The sequence below is a fragment of the Salvia splendens genome, chromosome 19 (assembly GCF_004379255.2).
Source record: "Salvia splendens isolate huo1 chromosome 19, SspV2, whole genome shotgun sequence".
Lineage (NCBI taxonomy): Eukaryota > Viridiplantae > Streptophyta > Magnoliopsida > Lamiales > Lamiaceae > Salvia > Salvia splendens.
The window spans coordinates 13505931-13521346 of NC_056050.1; the positions used below are offsets into that span (position 1 = coordinate 13505931).

At 40.1% G+C, this 15416-nt stretch overlaps 1 protein-coding gene across 1 annotated transcript; it reads right to left on the bottom strand.

Annotated features, from left to right (window-relative positions):
• Nucleotides 1-11974: 11974 nt before the first annotated feature.
• Nucleotides 11975-12667, bottom strand: LOC121779041. The gene has a single exon (XM_042176392.1). The coding sequence runs from the start codon at nucleotides 12665-12667 to the stop codon at nucleotides 11975-11977; it is 693 nt and encodes a 230-aa protein (XP_042032326.1).
• Nucleotides 12668-15416: the final 2749 nt, after the last annotated feature.

The window sequence follows — 15416 nt, forward strand, 5'->3', positions numbered from 1 at the left end:
TCCTTCCAGATGAATTGCCGCCACTCTAACCTTCTCCTCCTCCGGTACCTTAGCTACTTGGAAGAAATATTCCGCTCTCATCATCCAACCTTCGAATCCGTCGCCATCAAACTTAGGAAATTCATACCGCGCCGATCTTCCCCAATCGGTTCCACCTTGATTTCCACTGCTACTACCTTCGCCACCATTCATCATTGACTGATTTTTTTAATTTTGCAAATTGATCGCCGCAATAGACTGCGTCAACTCCATAATTTTGATTCCTTGCTCCTGTATAACTTGTTCTCACATCTCATTCAACCTCTGCTCCATCATCTCCATCATTTTCTTCTCCATTTCTGCACCTCGAGTCAGAATTCCAACGTTCGAAGATCGATTGCTCTGAATACCAATTGTTACGACTTTTCCCCGCAATCGCCCTATCTTAGCTCGTAACACAAAATCCACCGCACTTCAGCGATAAAACGCAATCACAATGCAATGAATGATCAATGAAGCGATTGAATTAACGAATAACGATTGAATGTTTTACAAATGGAAGAAATGAGCAAAGAGGAACTCTAGATCCACGATCTAAGTTCACCAACACACAACTCAACAATATCCAAAGACAACACACGAATTGCATGATCTCTACTATTTATACTATGCATATTAGCTCGCCTCCTCTTCCACGTCATCACTTATCCACGTAGCGCGCCCCTTTCCACGTGATTGCCTCGTCATTAATGCCAGTCACTGCCAGCTCGCTTTTATTTAATATTCTAGCTCCTTTTATTTAATATGCTAGCTCCCCACGGTTGCATGCATGCATATCACACTCCGTAACTGTAGAGGAATTTAGCTGTTTTGGTGGTTGAGGTTTCTGTTTGAGACATGTTGGAGATGAAAGCAGGAGATAGCTATGACGTGTAAAGAGAACGCTGAATGAGAGCGGGAGGAATATTTATAGAATTCAACACGACCCAACACATATATTATTCGAATATTTGTATTTGCATTACTTTACGTACATAAATCAATTGGACTCTATGAGAATTACTCCCTAAATACAAAATCAATACTTGCAAATTACCGATTTTCGTATGTTAGTTCGTAGGAATAAAATTAGTATATACGGTTAGGACTGGTATACTGAAAAGCATATTTCAAGCATGTTGCACAGATAGAATTGCTTGTATACAATAAACTCTACAATCCACTTTTAACCCAAGGCGAGAAGAATTAATTTTATCGCATTGGTGTTTGCTTATGCATTTATAAGATGTTTCTCAAACATTTAAATGTATAAGAAGCAAATAAGTCTAATTCTTCTGCATAGTAGACTGGTCGTGAACGACGTTCACAGAAGGTGACGCAGTCGGTCCTTTGTAGAAGAGAAGTAGAATTTCACAACCTAGATAGGCTTTGACTACCTATCGTGAAAGGTTGCAGTGTCAGTCCGCATGTTTCCTTACCTTAGGAAATAAACTACACTGGTGTGGTATAGCACTGAAGTATCTAACAGTTGAGATAAATCTTTCTTGCTATTTACTGAAAGACGAGGTCTCGGTGATTGTTATTTCTTAATCATTGTTGATATAACATTGAGCATACGATATTGATTATGCACTACTTTGATTTATCAAATGGTGTAGATTTTTCGCAATCCAAGAATCCTGATATCTTGGGTAGTGGTGATTAATGTCTAGAGGTGCTAGTATTGTTATTGCAATGAATCGTGTGCTGGGTGAGTCCAGTTTGATAATATCCTCAAGAGGTGTTCGAAAAAGGTTTTATTATTCAGAAACCCGGCTGGTTGGAATTTATTCCAGAATAATAAATAAAGATTTTGAACTAGACAACTCTTGGAAAAAGATATTAATTAATTAAAGTCAAATAGCATGCTAAAATTAATTAATGGATATTTATATCTTAAACACGGGAAATAATAAATTAAAGAGGTAAAGCCGGATTACTCGTAATTTGGGATTGGACGGGCAGCCAATATTATTTTACTGTAGTGGCTGATAATAATATTATGTTGGACTTGTATTAAATTAGGGCTCAATTTAATTAGTAAAAGCCCAACAGGTTTGGCCGAAGTCCGACCTCCATTGATCCCTAGATCTGAAATTCTGTCTTCTTTCTAATCAAGCCCTTTTCGATTCTGACAAGCTTTGCCCACCCAAAGGTTAGATTCTGAGTTCGGAATACAGATTAGAAGATTAGTGGTTGAGTACGAAGAACATCACGTGGAGAAGGCGCAAGCAATCGACGATTCTTTGGAGAATCAGAGCGCTAAACTGTAGAAATTCATGAATTAGGGTTTAATTTCCTTAAGCATGAATTTATGTGCCTTCTAGCATGCAATTGATTATTTTAACATGTAGTTAATTAATCTCATAATCGGTCAAATAGATCTATATGTATGATTTATTTGTGAATGCATGACTTCCGCTGTGCAAGGGGCTCCATACCCCAACATATACAAGACCAAATTGTGGAAAGAGTAGACTAAAACTATCATAATGATGAAGGGCAAATTGCCTAAAACGTCATAAACTTTGGGGAAGTTTGGTTTTTCCCACAAAATATAAAAGTTGCGTCTAAAGTCAAGAATTTTATCGGATCGTGCAAATTTCTCAAACTATCCGACCTGACAACATATTTCCGTTAAAAACTTATCTCACGTGGCATGCCGGAGACGTGACTTGGCAAAATTTCTGACTAGGCACAAAACGACGTCGTTTTATGCTTTTTTTATTGAATCTTCTTTACACGTCGCCGATTTCATCCTTAAACCGTTTGTCGACGATGTCACTCTTGTCGATTACGTTTTCCATCGATTGAATCGGGGTTGCGCTTTCAAAATCAGCCAAAAAGAGGTTATATTACCTGAGTTTGGAAATTTTGCCAAGTCACGCCTCTGGCATGCCACGTGGGATATGTTTTTAACGGAAATATGTCGTCAGATCGAGTAGTTTGGGAAATTTGCACGATTCGATAAAGTTCGTGACTTTAGGCGCAACTTTTATTGTTTGTGGGGAAAATCAAACTTTTCCCGAAATTTGTGACTTTTTAGGCAATTTAGCCAATCATGAATTACTATTACTTTTTTAGTTATTTGTGAAAAACGATGTTGATATATGATTCGAAGTCAAGGCAACCCATATAAATATCAAGCACCAAAATTGAATAATATACATAATCAAGAAGACAGTTAAATGCATGAATAATATACATAATCAAGAAGACAGTTATTAGTCTCTACCTTTTTGGGTTGTGGCATCATAGACTCCTAACTAAAAAAATAGCGTCGGAAGATCCTAACATTAAATATAATCACGAATGCAGATTTTTTAGTCACTTTTTTCGGAAGAAAATGCCCAAATGGCTGAAAGGCATTTTTGGCAATCCCTAAATTCCCTGACATATGAATTTTATCACATTTTTGTAAGCATTTTTTGAAGGGGTTGGCAGCGGAAGCGTGCGTTCAAACTGATCACATAATAATTCTGATCTATTTAGCAGATTATTTAGACAAATTCTATTCGCGTAATTCTCACATGTTTCATGCTCATAACTTTAATTTAAATATGCTTTAGCGCAAATAATACCTAAAACATGCTTGCTACGGAGTTAGCCAATTTACCTCGTTGATTCACTGAAGAATCGATGATGGCTCGCGTCTTCTCCACATGAAGATATTGAGTACTAAACCACGGATCTTCTGATATCAGTGTGGGCTGATCTCACCAGAATATTAGGACTCAAAGTAGTACATAATCAATATCGTATGATCAATGCTAACGTACATTGATTAAGAAATTAATTATCAAGATCTCGTCTTTCAGTAGATAGCTGATAAGGCTGATTTCATGCATTGGTTAGGGGATTAATTTCGTACATTTACGGGGTCTAACACATCTTTTTGAGCCAGGTGTGTAGAAGGTATTGTCAGGCCTAGGAAGAAAGGAAAATAATTACAAGGCGAAAGAAATACGGCGATAAAGTGAACATGTAACATCCCAAATTTTGGCGACTTTTATTTTAATATGTCGATTGAAAATTTCATTTATGGAATTAAATTGTTGCTATGTGATTGAGTTTGATTATGTGGAATAAATTGTCATGGATGTTTTGGAATGAGGTGCTTTATATTTTTTTATGTGGGGGATCAATTTAAATAAAATTATGCATTTAGTTCTAGCCAAGTAAAGTGGCTATTGTCGGCCCCTCCCATTTATTGGAAATTTTATTCTTTCTTGGATTTGATTAATTGTTTTGGGATATTCATCCAAATTAAATCCAAATCAAATCATCCCTAAATTGTACTACATGAAATTCGAACTCTAGCCTACCATCCTTGGGAGTTTCGAAAATCCCCTATTTAAAATAGGAGGATGAATTATTTTCTTTAATTTAATTGGTGCCTTGTTGACTCACTCCTTTTAAATTAAATTCAATTAAATCATGTCACATTTTTTTTCTTCACCCAAATGAAATAAAGAGTTGAAATAATTCCTTGGCTATTTAAATTGTTTTCGGCCCCTTCTCTATTTTTTTTAGGATAATTTATTTGTTTCCTATTTTGTGGAATCCCTTTTTATTCAATTAAATATCATACTAATACCTATGTCTAATTAATTGGGATGTGAATATTTTCTTTTATTCCTCACCTATACCACACGCCCCTATGCCTTATTTTTCCTTGTGGGAATTTATTTATTTGTTACCTACTTTACGGGAGCCCTTTTCCTATAAAGAAATTACCAAATTTAAATCCTATTCTATTTAATTGAGGATTTAAATAATTTCCTTGTGCATTTCCTCTTAAATTTACGGCCCTTACCTCATTTTTCTACTTGGAGATTTAATTTATTTTGTTCCCTTGTTTATGGAATATTCAATGTTTTATTTCCTAAATTGAGGATCTATTTATCTCCAAGTAAATACCAAATAATTTCTTGTAAATTCTCAGCCATAATTTTTGAAAATTATGCCTCTTTTAATTGTGGGAATTTAAATTATTGACCTCTATTTTATTCCCCCACAATTAATTAAATTTTGGAATTAACCTAGAGCTATAAAATCACCTAAACTTAAACCTAGCCTCATTTTCTCCCCCAACCCTAGCCGCCCATTCTCCCTCCCTCTCTCTCTCACGCCTCTCCTCTCCCTCACTCTCATCCTCTCCAAAGACTTCTTCCACCATTGTTTCTTGCACCAATTGGAGTGGATTTTCAAGAGTTCCCGACGAATCGTGCCAACGCTTGTTTCTACCGTTCGTTTTTCTTGATTCAAGAAGGTATAACTAAGATTTTCTTCTCATCTCCTTCATTGAAACCTTATTCTTGATCCCTTCATGCATATAGTGAGTGTAGGAATCATAGATCGCGAATTTAATCGGTGGGAATTTGTGTTTGCATGAGAACTTTGATGAATATGCGATTGTGAATGAGTTTATGTGAAGTTTGATTTGAATCTTTGGCGAACGATGTGAGTTTATGTGCAAACATGATTATGATAAACTCTTAAGCATGATTGTGTGTTATAAGCATGAAAAAAATTGGTGTTTGGATGATTGAAGAAGAAACCCTATTTTCAAAATTCTTAAGCCTGAAATCTGTGATGTCGGACAGTGGATTCCGACGTGCTTTTGACCAACCAAACGATCGAATTTTGACACGAAATTTTAACTGAGTAAACTTCAAGGTGTTTTTTTGATGAAAGATGAATTTGTAATGAATTTTTGAAGTCGATTGCGTAATTCTGCTAGAAACTTGTCTTCTCGCCCAGAACGTTTCGTTTTCTATTTGACCGACCAAATGGCCTCCTTTTGATGGTAATTTTGAATTAGATGAAATTTGATGTGTCTTCTGAGCTGTGTGAAAATTTCAGCCTCATTGGACATCGGATGAAGTTTTGGTGAATTTTTCAAATGAACTGCGCAGTGTTGCAAAAATTTTATGTTCCGACCAGAGAGTTGCATTAATGTTTTGACTGACCAAATGACATGATTTGAGTGAGAATTTTTAACTGGATGAACTTGAAGGTGTCTACTGTGTTGTGACCAAATTTAGCTTCATATGAGGTCGGATGGATTTTTGGGTGATTTTACAAACCAACCGTGCAGTTCTGCCAGATTTGTTATTATGTGGAAATATTACTTGTTGCCAAGTTTTAATGATTTATATGATGCATGTATGATTTGGGAAGGTATCTGGTGGAGGACTAGGAAGGGGATCGAAAACACGAATAGAATGCAGATCAAGTTATATAGAGTGATAACCGAACCGATTGGATCAGTTAGCAAATATCGTTGCCACTTAATCAATGCACTCTAGCTCTCGCCCTTTCCGCCTTGCCAAAGTAATTTATAACTCCCAATTTTGCACGACTTTAACAGTAAAGCGGCAAGTTCGGGGTCGATCCCACGTGGAAGTTGGTGTGTCGAGTGTGTGAGTAGTGAACAGGGGGGGGGGGGGGGGGGGGTTTTGGCTGCTGCCACGCTTTAATTTGGGGGTTTTAACTATTGTTTTAATCTAGACAGAATTTAAACTAACTAGCTTGATCAACGATATTCTAGCTATTGGGTCAAGTGATTTGCAGGAAACAACAGAAAAGTAAATGTGCGGATTTAAAGCGAAAATGACTTGATTAAACTAGAAACTGATTACAGCGTGAAATTAAACTAAGCTAACTGTCACGACCGCACTTCCTAAGGATATGAAACACGGGGAATCGCGACTAATGGGGGAATTAAGAAGCGGGGAAGAAGGGGGTAGCAATCAAGGAAATACGACTTATCGATCAAAATACAAAATTTCGTTTATCAACAAGGTTTCAAATCCCGAAGATACATAACGTGAATGACATAGTTTGACAATTCAAAGGAAATAAAAGAAATTCTTAAAACTTGGCATAGCGGAAGCATTTGAGAGTTAGCTACTACTGTGTATGAAGACACAATATCAACAATTAAATGAAGAAAATATGAGGAGCCTTCAGAGCGATTGTTGACGTAAGCGGCCGACCGGCGTCGCACGCGACGCCTTGGGCGGCCGCCGAATAAACGAAAAATCGAGGAAAAAAAAATAAAAGATTTAAACTAGGGTGCATGCATTTTATTTACTTAATTTGAAAGTGTGTTGATTTATGTGTTATTTTAATTCTAAAGGTGATATCTCGCAAGGGAATCGTGATCGCAAAGGAAAGAAAATAGTTTTGGAATAAGCACTCGAGGTGGGCTTCTTTTCTACCCTACCCTATGTGTGGGTTTTTATTTTACTAAACTCTTTTACGTATGACCGTGGAGAGATAAGGGTGGTTTAAAATGATTTTATCATGCCGTGATTTATGTTTTACGTGCCTATCTGGTATGGCTATGTGCCGTTGTTATATAAATCGAATTCGGGTCCACGTGGGGCCGCAAACCCTACCTGGACTAGTGTACACCTATGGTAGATCGTGTGCTAGCTACGGGCTGGCCGGTCTAGTGGCTTGGTTTGTGGCCACATTCCAAGTCATGTATTGGCAGATATGGCGAACGTCTATGGGAAAATGACTGATCAGTCGAATTTTACTATGGGAAAATGATTTTAGTGCCTCGGGCCTTTCCAAAGCTAAACCCCGACGGTTACTTAAGTATGGCATGATAAATTGACAACTTTTATTAAAAATGTTTTCGGCGTGAGCCCATTGAGTATTCTTATAGTACTCAGCCCTGCATGTGTTTTCCCTATGTGCAGGTTGAGCGGCGACGAGGATGTGGTGGTGTTGAGCAAGTGAACCTAATATGTTATTGATGTCTTTGAACCTTGAGTGTCGTTGTGTCGTCACACATGACGTCACTCTTTCTCTTGGTCGTTTCCGCTGTGACGTGTCGTTAAATTATGATTTATTTGGGTCGACAACTTTAATTGTTGGGGTATTGGATGTTCTGAATCTCTTGTTGGATAATATTAAACTCTTGCTTATTTATTTGGATATTAATTGTTGGTCCATCTTGTGTTGAAACCCTAATTCTTTTCGTCCTTCTATTTAATTCTTTTAATCACGATCGCCCGTATTTATTAACCCTAAAGGGCGGTCGTGACACTAACACTTGGAGTCTAAGAAAGCGGTAAACTGAGAAGAATCTCAGCGGGAAACTTAAGTCACACTAACAGAAATGAGTATTCTGCAGTGCTCCCTTTGGTCGCCCTTCTAACTAAGCTATCTAACTAAGCTAGAGAATTAAACTAAACTAAGCTAGAGAGCTGGACTACGCTAGATAACTATGCTAAACTAAACTAGGCGGAAAGTGAAGTGTCTTTCTTGTGGTGGCACACCCTCTATTTATAAGCTCGATTCGGCCTCCAGCTGGATAACGATCATGTTAGGGAATATTCACTCATTCTGAGAATGAACGACTCATTGATTGCTACGTGTTGTTCTTCTAGAATGTTGACGCTTTTTGGTAACAAATTCGTGACTCAGCTTCGTCCTTGCGTCTCATATTCCAGCACGTGTCCCCTTCTAGAACGTCGTCCTTGATAACAGAATGGTGCGCTGTATCCAGCTCATTTCCTCACGTGCTCTTCTTCCAGAAGCTTGTGGTCCCCTCCTAACTGCTTGATCACATCCCCTTGATCAACTCCCCCTATTCTGAGCCTTTTATCGCCTTTGTACTTGCTTGATCTGGTCGGCCTTGAAGCCTTGGTCAAGTGGTAATTCTGCACATTTAACACTTGTTTTGCGCGATAAACCGATCAAGTAGCATGTATTTCACCCATAAACCGATGCATGAAATAGGTCCTATCAAACTGCTCACACTTAAAACATGCTTGTCCCCAAGTATAAAAAAGAAAAGAAAAAAGATAGGGCAAATTTCAGGCATGGTTTATTTATATATATTTAGGTAAAAGAAAAGACGAAAAGAAAAACAAGACCTTAAGATAAGGACACGTATTCACATGTATGCATTAGACCGAATAATTTTCCAACAATCATACCCGAGGTCGAGGTCAATCCATTTGTTAGTAGCTTGTGTTCATTCTCTTTCGCCTTTGCTTGATCAAGGTGTCAGCTTGTCAAGATTGCTCAATTCAAAAACCACTGTTGGATTCACTCAGTCACTCATTCCTTACGTGAGAAGTTAGGACTGTTCACTCGATATTGCCATAAATTTAATACCTTGAATCGGACTGCACAAGATAGTTCCTTAAGGTCTTTGTTTTAAGGTTGTAACGAGGCTCAAGGTTAGTACCGTGTTATGGTGGGGTCCTAGGGGTTCTAAGTTCAAAAATAGAAAAAATTTTAAAGAAAAATCACATGAGTCAAAAAGCCAAAGATTTGCCTAGACTTGCTGGATCAGAATTGGGATTATTTTTTTTTGTGCTCCTTCTTGGTCAGATTTCGACCTTCAGCCTTATATTATTTTTTTTGCTTTTGATTTTCTAGGTCAGGTTAGAACTATTTTCCTGCCCCTTTTCTTTTCTTTTAAACCTTTTCATCATTTCCTTTTTATATGATCAAGGATCAACCCGATTGTCTAACTTGATCAACCTGGCTACCCCTAATTTTTCTTACTATCCCCTTTCTTTACCCTTGACAAACTCCATCTCTTTGACCCTCTTTCCTCATATGATATGAAACTTTGAATTTGGTTTTTAAGGCTTCATAGAAAGGGAAAGAGTGTATAAGCTCGAATTGGCTAACTAGGGAGTGCCTTGATTAATGAGGCGGGTTTGTGGAACGAAGGAAGAACACAGCTCAAATGGTTAAGTCCTAGTGCCTTTAGTCATTACCACTTGTGCAATTTTCATCTCAATATTAAAAATCAGTCTCTCATAATTTTTTCTTTTGTAAAAATAGTAGAAAGTGTTCTACTTTTGGCTTATAACTCACATATAGAGAGGCTTAAGAGTTGGCTTAAAAATTGAGCGTTTCCATCATACTTGCGTCATTCAAATTGATCAAGCTTTTGCAATCAAGTTTTGCATGTAAGCATACTGAATCGTTTTTCTAACTCTCCCAAGAAGTAATCAAGTCTTCCATTTATCCAATTTCATGCATATTTCCTATTTTATTACCATCCGGAATTTGCTATTTTTCGAAAAAAATTTAGCATGTATGATTCTACTGTAACTAACCCATCCCCCCTCCCCACTGCATATGAACTCATCCTCGAGGGGCTGGATGCAGTGGAAAGAAGGGTTAGGCACAGGCAACGACATAACAACAATCAAGGGAAACTTCTCACACTTAGACCGGACACTGGGCTAAGTGTGAGATAGTGCCAGCAATCAAACATGCTAATAACCACATAGAAATAAAACAGATATAGGCAAAACAGAAAACCACTTTCATGAACTTCTCACACTTAGTCCTGACACAGGACTAAGTGTGAGATTGGAGTACACAATTTACACAAAGAAACAAGGTTAAGGGTGATAGTACTGCTTTCAAGATTGCTGAATCAAGGGGGGAATGTTGCGCTCCTTCCTTATTACCTTCATTACACAGGCCTTCCTTATTGCCTCTATGGCTTCGTGCTTATCGGAGCTCCTCCTCCTTGGTATTTTTATTCTTTATCTCCTTCGGGGAGGGGAAGTAAAAGACCTGCTGGCAGCTTTAGTAAGCCCCATACCTTAATTGGTATGGTGGCCCATATTAGGGGGATGAAAGATACTTTCTTCTCCCTTCCTCTTGCTCTCTTTCTCTGTTCTCACCTGGTTGCTCTCCACAGTCTTGCTTGCTTCAATGACTGCTCCGATCTCCTGATTTTCTCCTCATCCACTTGCTGTCTTGAACCCTCAGCTTCAAGAAGCAGCTGGTTCATTGCCTGGTGGCACGTTCTTCTTGGGATGGAGTCTTCTTCTGTGGTCGATGAAAGGTTAAATTTTGCCTCCTTTCGTCGTAAAGGGAGATCACTGGGACGAGGCAGCCCCTTTGTTGGTGGTGGTGGAACAGGGTCCTTAGACCGAGAAATCCTTGGGCGAGCCTTTAAGGTGGTGTGAATCTCCACGGGAAATCTTCTGAGTACGGAGTGCTCACGCCTTATGTCAGCCGGGTCCACATATTGGAGTGGGCCGATGAATCTAGGAGGCGATAATGGGGTTCTGGTGGTTGGTGGACTCGGTGGTGAAAAGGATCTCTGATTATTACTGTCCAGACCGGCTCCTGAAGAAAACGAGGAAGTATTTGTGGTCTCGAGTTGATTGCCCGGCATTTCTTTCCGAATGAAGATAGCACAAAGGTTCTGAAGATATTTGATGGAAAGTGAGATCCGGAAAACCCTCTTTTATACTCAAATTCCGACTGTTGAGATCCCCGCTTATTGATATCTCTGCGACCTTTCGTGTACCGGCATGCCTTTTTAGAATGCTAGATGGCAAAGCTTCCCCGATACGCTTCCTACCTCTCTCCAGAACGTCCTTTCATTTCAACAGTCGGCGTCGCCTGACACCTCTCTACTTATTGCACATGTCTCGTCATCACCTGCTCTTATCAACTCAATTATTGTTCCACTAATTAAATTCAAATTGCACTGATCACGTGAATCATTAAATCTCGATGACAGCTCACATTATTCCACTTGATCAATTCCTTTCCTCCACTTCCGACTTTTGATTAATGAAAATAAAACTAAACACATTTAATAAAAAAACTATTTACAAGGATTTGACCGGGTTTCCTTGGAATGTTACTTGATCTGATTTAGAGATTTAGAAATTATTACTTGATCAAGCAGACCATCCATGAATACCCGTTCACTCCTTATACCTGTTTACTGGTACAAGCTAGGCATTGGTAGTGAAATGTCGTCCACTACAAACGCCTTCCTTTCGTTCCTTCCGGGTAGCTCGCTTTGCTCCAAACCGTTGGTCCTTCCTGCGAACTTTGCCCTTTTAGGTTTACGTTGCTCCCAGTTTCTCTGTTTACCTTGATCAATCCCCCTTTCTTGATGGATCTTTATGTTTTCACATTTTTTTCTGTCAACTGCTTCTCACTCAAACTCCCGTAGAAGGAATAACCATCTGATCAAATGCGGGTTTGATCCCTTCTTCGACGATAGGTTTTTGATGGCCGCCTGGTTTGTACACACCGTCACCTTGGAACCGAGTAGGTGCTGCCTGAACGCCACAAATGCAAAGACTATCATTTCTTTTTCTGTTACATCATCATTCCTTTGCGGCTGACCCAATGCTTCTGATGTGTAGAGGAAAACATAACTTTTCCCTTGTATTTTCCGACTTAGTGTTGCTCCTACAACATAGTTACTAGCCTCACACATCACCTCAAGGGAGTAATTCCAGTCAGGACCACGAATTATAGAATGACTCATCAATTGTTCCTTCAGGAATGGAAACGTGGCTTTGCAGTCATCTGAAAGTTTAAGCTCCATGTCGTCCCGGGGAAGCTTCGTCAGGGTTTGCGTTCCCCCGGCGAAATCCTTGATACGTCCTCCACTGCCCTTAGCGTGTCTTAACAAGATTCTGATCTTTCCCTGGTTAATAAGGTACGGAAATTTTGCCACATGTGTGTGTCTTGTCATGACTGTTCCATGTTCTGGCCAGTTTGAATTTTGCTTATTAGGCATCAGTTGGGGTTGATGTTGGAAGAGTAATTTTTCCTTTCTCTGCAATCGTGGTTTGACTGTCTTGTGATCTGTCTGACTGGACAGGTCCTTGAATGCCATTGGTGATGCTGGTACGGAAAATAGTTGCCTTGTAAACGGGGGATCCTTCTTCAACATTTCTTTTAATGGATTGGCTTGGTCAGGTGGTTTCTCGACCCTTCTTGGCTGAGTAATCTCTCTTGCCTCAGCTGGTTGTGACGGCTGGTAAACTCCATAATTGCCCTTCCAATGGCTTGGTCATCCAATGCTTCAGCCATTGTCGTATCATACCATCCTGCTGCCTCTCTCTTCAGCTGTTCGCCTTCAGTGGAACCAGACGGTGGCTCTTTGAGGGATTCCCTTTTTGGATACTCCTTTTTTCGAGGGCTGATAGCGTTTACTGTCTGTATGCTCTCTCTGTCCTGTGGCTCTCTTGCAGCTTCATTAATGCCGACTGTAAGTCGCTCTCCTTTAAACTCCAGATTAATTATCCCATGGCGGACGTCAATGACTGTGTTAGCAGTGGATAGGAAGGGTCTCCCCAAAAGGATTCCAAAAGACTCCTCCGTTTCTGGTTCCGTCATTTTTATAACAAAGAAGTCACCTGACTGTATTTCCATATTGGTTTTGACGAGCTTAGCGTTCTCCAGCTTCTTGTATGTAGAATACGAAATATTGATGGAAGCCCCTAGGTCGCACATTGTGTGCTTCATTTGAACGTTTTTAATAGAAATTGGGAGCGTAAATACTCCTGGGTCAGTTCTCTTTGAGGGAACATCATCAGGTTGGATCTCACCGGTTACTTCATCTGCTTCGACCCTCCTTCTCTTTTCAGCACCATGTTCACATATGTTAGACTCTTCTTTCGCTGTGACTTGATCAGGGGCGCCGGATTCAAGGTTTTTACTAAGACTTGCCCTGGATGCTGGAAAACTTGCAGTTGAGCTCTGATAAACTCCTTCTGATTTCAAAGAGACTGTGTTAACATTCTCTCGCCCTGCTGGAGGCTGCACTGTAGCCGGAATCTTTCTATCATTACCTCTCAGCTCGCCTAGTGACATGGCGACCTGAGATAACTGCTTTGTAAGCATTTCTAATGCGGCTCTTTGTTCCTTCTGGACTTCCTGTATTTCCCGCACAACATCATGAGGCTGATGTGGAACCAACATATCCCCTGGAACTTCATTTTGCTGCCTGTTATTTCTCTGATTAAATCAGCCTCCTCCATGACCTAGCTGGTAGAAACCGGAAGATCCATATTGCTCTGGTTGGTTCTGGGGCAGATGGTTTTGTTGATTTCCTTGGCAGTGCTGTAGGATCCCTTGGGATTGCTGGGTTCCTCTGAGGTACTCCGGAACATAACACACCATTTGATTACTGTAACACCCCGACTTTTTTCTACCCTTTATATTGTGTTCTTGAAAGGACCATCGTTTGTGCACTTGAAAATTTTTCGACCTTGTTTCTTTTATCGAGAGAAGAATTTTACTTTTTGAGCCAAACAATTATTCTTTCCTAGTCCAATTTGAAACCCAATCGTTATGAACCCAAAATACATTTTATTCCTTTCTTTTGAGCCCAATTTTGGAGAAGCCCAATCAAGATTTTAAAAACATGAGATTTTCTTCCACTCAAATCTGATACGAAGAAATCTACCACGATCTGCATCGCTGAAAAATAGGAACAAATATCTCCCCATGATTCCACGTTTCTATATCATGCACAACTATAATAATCGAGAGAAAAGAGGGGAAGAAAGGAGTTGCTCTGCAAATCAAATACTATTATATATGTATAAAAATCAGTCCGCATTCCTTTTCCGATCAGCGATGGAGTCTCGCGGTGGTGTGATTTCGGGGTGGAGCAAGGCAGCGGCGTGAGTGGATACCGTCACCGGCACTAAAGCCACCGTGATTTCGACGGAGACAGAAGGAGGAGATGAGGGGGACGACGGTGCAGGCATCGGGTGCGAACTGCAGCGCTGCACCGAGCAACAGCGGCGATGCGACGTCGAATGCACCGTGACAGCAGTGGCGCTGCATTTTGATCGAGAGAAGTGCAGCCTTACCTTCGAACGAGAGAGAGAAAGACACGAGCATGGAGGTAGCAACGACGGAGAGATCAGGAGGGTGGTGGCGCAGTGGAGAAGAGAGCAGCGGCAGCAACAACGGGCAGCAAGGGCTGACCGTGACGACGATGGAATCACGGCTGTAATGCGATGACTGGGAGTGACCCTAGCAGCGGCGCCGCGAAGCGAAGACAGCGGCGAGTTAGAGAGGGAAGTGACGAATTTGAGAAGGAGGTACCGGCAGCGACCGCTGTTGGTCGGAGACAGAGATGACGTTGTGAAACACCGGAAAAGGGAAACGAGAGAGAAGAAGGAATACAAGTTGTGTCAATTTTGGAGGAGGAAGGAAAAATGTCAGTAAGGGGATTTCATTGAGGAATTGATGGAGCGTTTGAAATTCTCATTTGGTGTTGATTTTCACGGAGAAGAAACAGAGGCGGAGCTTTCACCGATTTGGGTGTTTAGTCACTGAAATTTGGGGAATAAAGAAGAGAGGGTTGGACTTTACTATTATGGAATTTCTAATGAGAAGAAGGAGAAGAATTTGGGAACTTCAAATCCCATCTTTGGATTTCACGTGAGTAAAGGAGATGCATGAGCTATGAATTGTGAGAGAAAGTTGTTGGTCATGTGTGTTGACCGTGTGATTAAAGGAGAAGAGGGAGAGTTGGGCCTTATTTATTAGTGGATTGTTTTGACTAATAGATTGATCAAGGAAAAATAAAGTAACGAAGGGAGCTGGTTTGTCTTTTGACAGAAGGA